The 7,500-nt window shown below is 41.8% G+C and overlaps 1 protein-coding gene across 1 annotated transcript in view; it reads left to right on the top strand.

The window, feature by feature from the left end:
• Positions 1–6,378, top strand: part of ppp6c (protein phosphatase 6, catalytic subunit) — a 6,536-nt gene extending 158 nt beyond the window's left edge. The window contains exons 1-7 of the mRNA XM_047371863.1: positions 1–26; positions 2,356–2,451; positions 2,549–2,614; positions 3,613–3,754; positions 3,838–3,917; positions 5,127–5,336; positions 5,415–6,378. The exon at positions 1–26 is cut by the window's left edge and continues 158 nt beyond it. Of these exons, the coding sequence (XP_047227819.1) occupies positions 1–26; positions 2,356–2,451; positions 2,549–2,614; positions 3,613–3,754; positions 3,838–3,917; positions 5,127–5,336; positions 5,415–5,663 (869 nt within the window). The 3' untranslated portion in view covers positions 5,664–6,378. The remainder of the gene's footprint in view (positions 27–2,355; positions 2,452–2,548; positions 2,615–3,612; positions 3,755–3,837; positions 3,918–5,126; positions 5,337–5,414) is intronic.
• Positions 6,379–7,500: the final 1,122 nt, after the last annotated feature.

Genomic DNA, 7,500 nt, shown 5'->3' with positions numbered 1-7,500 from the left:
AATATTTACCAGAGAACGACTTAAAGGTGAGTTTTTCTCTAATGAGTTGGAGTTAATATCGAGTTTATGTGAAGCGGCTAACTAAGCTAGCGGCTAAGTTTCATTAAGAAAACTTTAAAAAGTTCAGCCTAAGAAGAGTTCGTCGGTTTGTTCTGTTCATCCTGGGTCAAAGTGACAAATCTGATCTATAATCTGTTTCATGATGATGAAAATATGTAAACTGTAAAGACAGGAACCTGAGGGTCCAAAGCTAACAGAGAAGGCCGCTGAGAGGCTCTCCTGCAGTGGGTTAAACTGTCGGATTTTGCTGCTCAGATGTGATGCATATGTTCAGGTGTGTTTACAGCAACTCCTGGTTCTGGTTCTGTTAAATCACAGAGCTAAAAATAACCGTATGGCTTCCAGTAAAGATACTCAATTCACTCAGCCACAATTTCACCATCTTGAGGTGATTTGCAGAAACATATTTCTTTTCTAAAAACTGAAACTTCTCACCATGTTCCGCCTATAAACCCACCAACAACATGCACTCTTCTTTAGTAACATAAAATCAGATGAAGGTCAGGGATCGATGCCCTGATGCTTGTTATTCTTGACAGGTGTGTCTCTGGGTTTTAGTTCATGAACTCTAGAAAGTTAGATTATGTATAAAATACTGAAATGAATTTAAAGTAGGAAGCCTGTGTGTATTTTCACCGTGTCCACTCACAGATGGACTAAATATTAATATTACGTGTTTATAACAGCTTGATGTCTTCTGAAGCCTTTTGGTATTCATGTAAAGCTCCATAGTTAAGAAAAAATGATCTTCTCCTTAGCTTTAAGTAGAACATGGTTCTAATATCAGGTCATGTCAAACTGAAGCTGTTAGGTCTTCAAATTAATAACAGCTTTAAAATTCAGCTCCTGACCTAAAGTCAGCAGGCAGCTCTTATTGTTCAGATGAATCACAAATTGGACACAGAATCATTTTATTCAACACCAGTTTAACTGTTGGCACAACTCTGGTCTCATTTTAGACCAGTTAGAGAAAAACTGTGGAATCATAAATATTAAAGCAGGAAGAATTGACGTTTGGGAATATACTGTAACTCCAATGTTAATCAGATGGATTAAAAAGATGGAGGAAGGATTTATTTATTAGTGAAGTCCTGAAAGAGATGAAGCTGCAGCAAACAGAGAGGAGCTGAAACAACCAGCTGCTGAAAGTGTTAGAAGGTTGGAAGTTTCAGCTTGAATCTGTTATCAGTCCTCTGAACATTTCCCTGAACATCTGAGGCAGAAACATTTAGATGTTCTCAGGAGACTCATCTTAACGGACATTAAAAACTTCAGATTAATGTCTGATTCCCTAATGTCTGCATTTAGACTCAACTAATTCAGGGGTCTGCAACCAGTGGCCCCGGAGCCGTTTGTGGCTCTTTGGACTTCTTAAAATGGCTCTGAATAACTTTACCTAAAAATGATGAAGAACCAACTGATGGTTTTAAATATAGAAACGATAACAGAGGCAGGTTTTAGCAGTTTTTAAAAACCGTCATTTTATTTCTATTTTTAGGTTTTCAAGTAAAGAAAAGCATTTTCTTCTTTGGGATGTTGAGATTTGTGGAAAATGATGTAAAAAAGTTTCCAAGAAAACTCCAAAAACAATATAACTGGTACTTTTAGTCTTATTAGTTGTAATTATTGCACAAAACATTGGAAAATGAAAACACATTTCCTACAGTAGATATTTATCTAAATTTATATGTTGTCTTTTTTAAAAGGTTCTGTAAAACTAGCGGCTCTAAGCGAGTTTTATTTAGCTGGACTTAGGACAAAAATGTCAGTAGCAGCTAACTCACCGGTCCTGATCGGGTCCTCCTCATGAGTTCTGTGAATAAAGCCCGGGGGGATCTGTGCGGTTTAATGCCTTTATTTGTCCGGTCAGTTTGTTAGTAGTAGTGAAAGGTGTGGCTCGGCCCGTTTATGTGAAAACGTTGGGTTCATTTTTCAGGAGCAGGTTTTATGATTGACCTGCAGTCTCTGCTAGAAATAGTTTTTTATCATCACTTTTAACCGTATCACAATAGTGCCACAAAATACGGTGATAAAACTTTACGTCCATATCTGCCACCCATCCCTGCTCCGGAACCAGACAGTTCGAGTTCACAGAGATCAGAACAACTGTTGGACTTCCTGGTATCCTCAGGAGGTTCTGGGTTTGTTTGGCTGTTTCTTGTTTCCATGTGGGTCAGATCTGGGCCTGAAATAAGGTCCATCTCTCCTGCCTCTCGTTGAAATGAATTCATGATGGTGGACCTGAAACATTCTGTCAGATTCTGACCACGTCATGTTCTGCTGGTTGTGTTGCAGAGATTATGTGATTATGTTAGTGATCTGCTGCTGGAAGAATCGAATGTTCAGCCTGTAGCCACTCCAGTTACAGTCTGTGGAGATATTCATGGTCAGGTGGGTCTGACACTTCTTCTCCTGGGTCAAAGGTTACCTGGACTTCATGAACCTCTCAAAGAAAAATAAACTCATGTGTTTAATGTTTGTTTTCCAGTTTTATGATCTATGTGAACTCTTCAGAACCGGAGGCCAGGTTCCAGACACAAACTACATTTTCATGGTAAGACCCAGAGATTCTCTGGGAGCTTAAACTGCTTCAGCTCCATGTTGACTCAGAGACCAGATCCATATCACTCAAACCGGGTCATAAAACACAAAGTTTGACCCAAACGCTGCATATGCTGAGTTTGGACTGAAACCACGTTGAACTGCAGGAGACGGCAGAACTTTGTGGATCCTCACTGAGGATGGTTTTTACTGAAAGAAAAATATTCAGGGTCTTGTTAAAGTTGACATGGGTCCAACCAGTATCTGATGAGATCTTCCAACCAGTACCTTCAGGACCCGATGAAGTGTTTATAACTAACAGAGAGTTGTGTCTGTCATCCAAACATTTTTAACGTTCCGACAACAAACTCCATCAGAATCTCAAGTTCTTTTTGGGATTTTAGGAGACAGACCAACATGAAGTAGAGCATAGCTGTGAGGTGGAAGGAGAAGGATTCTCTGTTTGGTGTTCAGCCCCTTTACTCTGAAACCCTGAAATAAACTCCTGTTCAACCAACTGACATCAGAGGTCACCAGAGTCCAGCTGTAGTCTGAGTCTAAATGAAGCTGTTCAGGTTCTGGCCTCAGAGGTTCTTTAGAGAACAACCAGCACCATGAAGACCAAGGAACACAGCAGACAGGTCAGGCAGAAGGTTCTGGTTCTGTTTAAAGCAGGGTTAGGTTCTACAACATCTCCCAGAGTTCTGATCAATCCATCATCTGAACATGGAGAGGATGGACCACCTGAACAGACAGGCTGGAGAAGATCATTAATCAGAGAAGCAGCCATGAGGTCCATGGTACCTCTGGAGGAGTTTTCATTTTCCTTCCAGCTCAGAATGACGCTCTGCTTTATGTTGGTCTGTCAGAAGGTCCTGATGAAATAAACAGGCGTTTGTGGTTGGACCAGGGCAAGTTCATGTGGTGCTGTTTCTGCTCTGAAGATACATGTTGGACCAACAAGTCCTGCCAGCAGGCTGGTTCTCCTCACAGCTTCCTGTCTGTCTGCAGGGGGATTTTGTGGACCGAGGATATTATAGTTTGGAGACGTTTACGTATCTCCTAGCTTTAAAAGCCAAGTGGCCGGATCGCATCACTCTGCTGCGAGGAAACCACGAGAGCAGACAGATAACGCAGGTGTATGGATTTTATGGTACGTACCTCACACTGAGGAGTCTTCATTAAAGCAGGTTAATACCAATGTTCTGATCCGAAACCTGTTTTCTTCTGTTTTAGATGAATGTCAAACAAAGTATGGGAATGCCAATGCTTGGAGATACTGCACCAAAGTGTTTGACATGCTGACCGTGGCTGCTGTGAGTTGATCATCTGATTTCTCTGCTCTTTGTCAGTTTGAACATCAGTAGTTCCTGGATGGAGATCCGTTCTTTAAAGCAACCATAGAAGCCAGGTTCTGTAGAATCGGACCTCTCAGCCAGGTCACATTCTGGTGGTGATTTCAGTGATGAGAACAACAGATTTGATCTATGTGTGATAAAGAGGAGTCCTGAAAGTGTGGAGAATACATTTTAACAGGGTCACAGAAGTGTTGGAACTGAGATCCGTTTGTTTTTAGGTAAATTTGTGACTTTTGAGAGGAAAAACTCAGTTCTGTTGGAGGATGTTCATTTAACACGGATTTAAACCTAAATCATAGGCTGGTGTTGGATCCGGTTGGAGTGTCTGTTAGAACATAAACCTCGGAGGACGCAGGTGAACATTAATGTCACATCTAACTGCTCTGAATATTTAATGTAACCTCAGTTACAGTCAAGTTATTCACAGAAACAATGAATCCAGAAGAACAGCACCTTCTAGTGGTGACAAACAGCCGAGCATGTTCATTAAAACATGCAGACAGATCTAATAATGCTCCCAGTGGAGCCAGTTAACACAGCCTGACTCAATAAACAAGTTAGAGGAACTAAAGTTAAAAACACTGATTAACTCTGTGTGCCAAACAGCTGCTTCTATGCAGGAACATCAGCATTAATTACCAATTAAACCATGAGGAGCAGGTGGTTGGAGACATCTAACACCATCAGCTATCCTCATGTTAAGAGGAATGACTCAGCGTCCAGGCAGTCATTGTGAAGAGCATCCAGCAGACATACGGTGCAGATGAGTGATCCCGTCTAAGACCTTCAGTAATCTGATTAATTAAGAAATAAGTTAACAAATTCACTGAAGCTCTGGTTCTGTCCTGTAGTTTATTTCCTTTATTTGGACATGTTGCTTCCAGTTTTCTGTCCTGATGAAAACTGGGTCCATCCTGAACTTCTCATCTTGACTGGGTCCGACGTTTAGGCCCAGTTGATTATTAAAGCTAATGGGGTTTTAAATAGTGATCATTTACCAGCAGTTTAGTTGTTTTCAGCTGTTTGTGTCGTTAGAATGAAACATCCCCCAACACCTCTGATCCATTTGGGTCCTGCTGCCTGGTTGGTGTTGTGAAACATGTCCAGACATTTAATTCCTGTCAGGGTTTAATGTTTAAAGCTGAGATATGTTCTGATGAATCCCAGCTGATAGACGAGCAGATCCTCTGTGTCCATGGGGGTCTTTCACCGGACATCAAGACTTTGGACCAGATCCGAACCATCGAACGCAACCAGGAGATTCCCCACAAGGGGGCTTTCTGTGACTTGGTTTGGTCCGACCCCGAGGACGTGGACACCTGGGCCATTAGTCCCCGCGGGGCCGGCTGGCTGTTCGGCTCCAAGGTCACCAACGAGGTAGGCTGAAACCCGATCCATCCATAACTGGGAAACCCGGCTGACCCTCAGCGCGACTGAATGTTCCCTCTGTTTCAGTTCGTTCACATCAACAACCTGAAGCTGATCTGCCGTGCTCACCAGCTGGTGCACGAGGGCTACAAGTTCATGTTCGACGAGAAGCTGGTGACCGTGTGGTCGGCGCCGAACTACTGCTACCGCTGCGGGAACATCGCCTCCATCATGGTCTTCAAAGACGTCAACAGAAGGGAGCCCAAGCTGTTCCGAGCTGTGCCGGACTCTGAGCGGGTCATTCCTCCTCGGACAACCACTCCTTACTTCCTGTAAGGTTCAGAGCCTCTGCTTTAGAGGGTATTAATCAGCATCACTCAGAACATGATCCAGAGCAGGAGGAGCCGGTCGGAACCAAACTCCACGGCTCGGTTATTTAAAGTTGACCAGTTTGAAACGAGCAGAGATGCTGAATGTGAAGCAGAAGGTTGAACTGGTGGGCTGTATTGGTCTCATGAGTTAGCGTGATGATTTCCCAGCTGCAAGTGAACACCTCAGATCCACTCTGTACTGTATCAGCCTCTGAGCCCATCCTGCAACATTCTGCCTTAAACGTTTTTAATTTTCTTTAATTTATTCATCTTAATATCATGCACACACTGTTTAATGTTCTCAGACTGGTGTTTAATTGTCCTCTGTGTGTCTGAAATGGGATGAACTGGTTCCTTAACGAACGTGTTTTTTTCACTCTGTTATCAGCAGAGATGCACCGATTGCTGCCTTTAGGCCGATCTCTAAGAACTTTCTGTCGACACACAATAGATGGTTTTTGTAAAACAGGATCAGTAGAACTATAACGAGGGTTCTGGTGTGTTTACAGACCATAACAGATTGGTTCTGAGTGCCTGATCTACAGATCAAGTTCACCAATCGGTGCGTCCCTGGTTATCTGTGGCATTATGTCTGTGCCAATGTTTACTCTAACTGCTCTGCACAGCAGCTGTTTGCAGATGTTTACCTGTCCTGTAATTTGAATAAAAATTCAGTCACATTCTGGAGTTGTCCATGTAACAGTGATGATGATGATGTTTCTATCCAGCACACCTTTATTCTGAAAGGAAAAGACTTTTGCAAGTTTATAAAACATCATCAGTTAAGTCATACTTAGAATATTATATTGTATAAAAGCTTTGAGAATAAATATTGGTTAATTTTCTCTGGTAATAAAGATTTTAAGGATTAAACTTGAAAATTTCTGCGAAAAAATCACCTGTGGCCTGAAGATCCAACATGCTTCATGCTTCTGCTGCTATTCCTGGTAGGAATTTGGTGCCGGATTGTCTAACTTAACGATCAGTCGCTTGTTACTATAGTGATTCCCGCCATTTCTAAAGCAAGGGACAACCAGGGTTTTGGAGTCCACTCCAGGAGCTCCATCAGTGGGAGACTGAAACACTTGCGACCGGATGGAGATGAAGCTGTGGAAGGAGGTTAAATTAAAAATAATTGGGTCAGAATGAGTTCCAAACATTCTGGGACAATTCAATTGTATGTCCACCTTCCTGTGAGCCGTTTAAACTGAATGATGGTTCTGCTGGCTGAGATATGGAGGTCCAAACAGGACTGGCTTTGATCCCGTTATAAGTTGTAGTAAAAAGTAGTTTTAATCCCCTTTGATGCATCACTAACAAAGGTCAAATCACAATTTTTCCTGTGAAGTCTCATATTTTCAGGATTTTTTACATTTCTTCAAGCAGTTGGAGAAATAAACTAAAAATATTGATTATAAACTGGAATAAATGCACCATGAATTAAGGAGTAATTTTCATCAGCCAGGATCCATCAGTCTGGAAAAGCAAGGAACCAGCTTTCAGTCTTGGACAAACATGGACAACGAAAGAGTATTGAAAAATGTAGAAACATCCATTTTTTTGATATTTTCTAGAACATAAGTTTCTGAAGAATTAATGAATATACATCTTAAAATGAAGGTCCTATTTCTGTAAATGATTCATATGGTGAGGAGCCTCTTCATGCACCTGGACTTGAACTTATTTAGTGTTTTCCTTATCTAGAAACCATCAGCCCAGACATGACCACTTGGACAGATGTAAGGGATACAGATGTGGGGGAAGGAACTGGTTTAGAAAGTGAACCGATGTGTGTTTGTGTT

This window comes from Girardinichthys multiradiatus, chromosome 8 (assembly GCF_021462225.1).
Source record: "Girardinichthys multiradiatus isolate DD_20200921_A chromosome 8, DD_fGirMul_XY1, whole genome shotgun sequence".
NCBI lineage: Eukaryota > Metazoa > Chordata > Actinopteri > Cyprinodontiformes > Goodeidae > Girardinichthys > Girardinichthys multiradiatus.
This window is presented reverse-complemented; position numbering and strand designations above follow the sequence as displayed.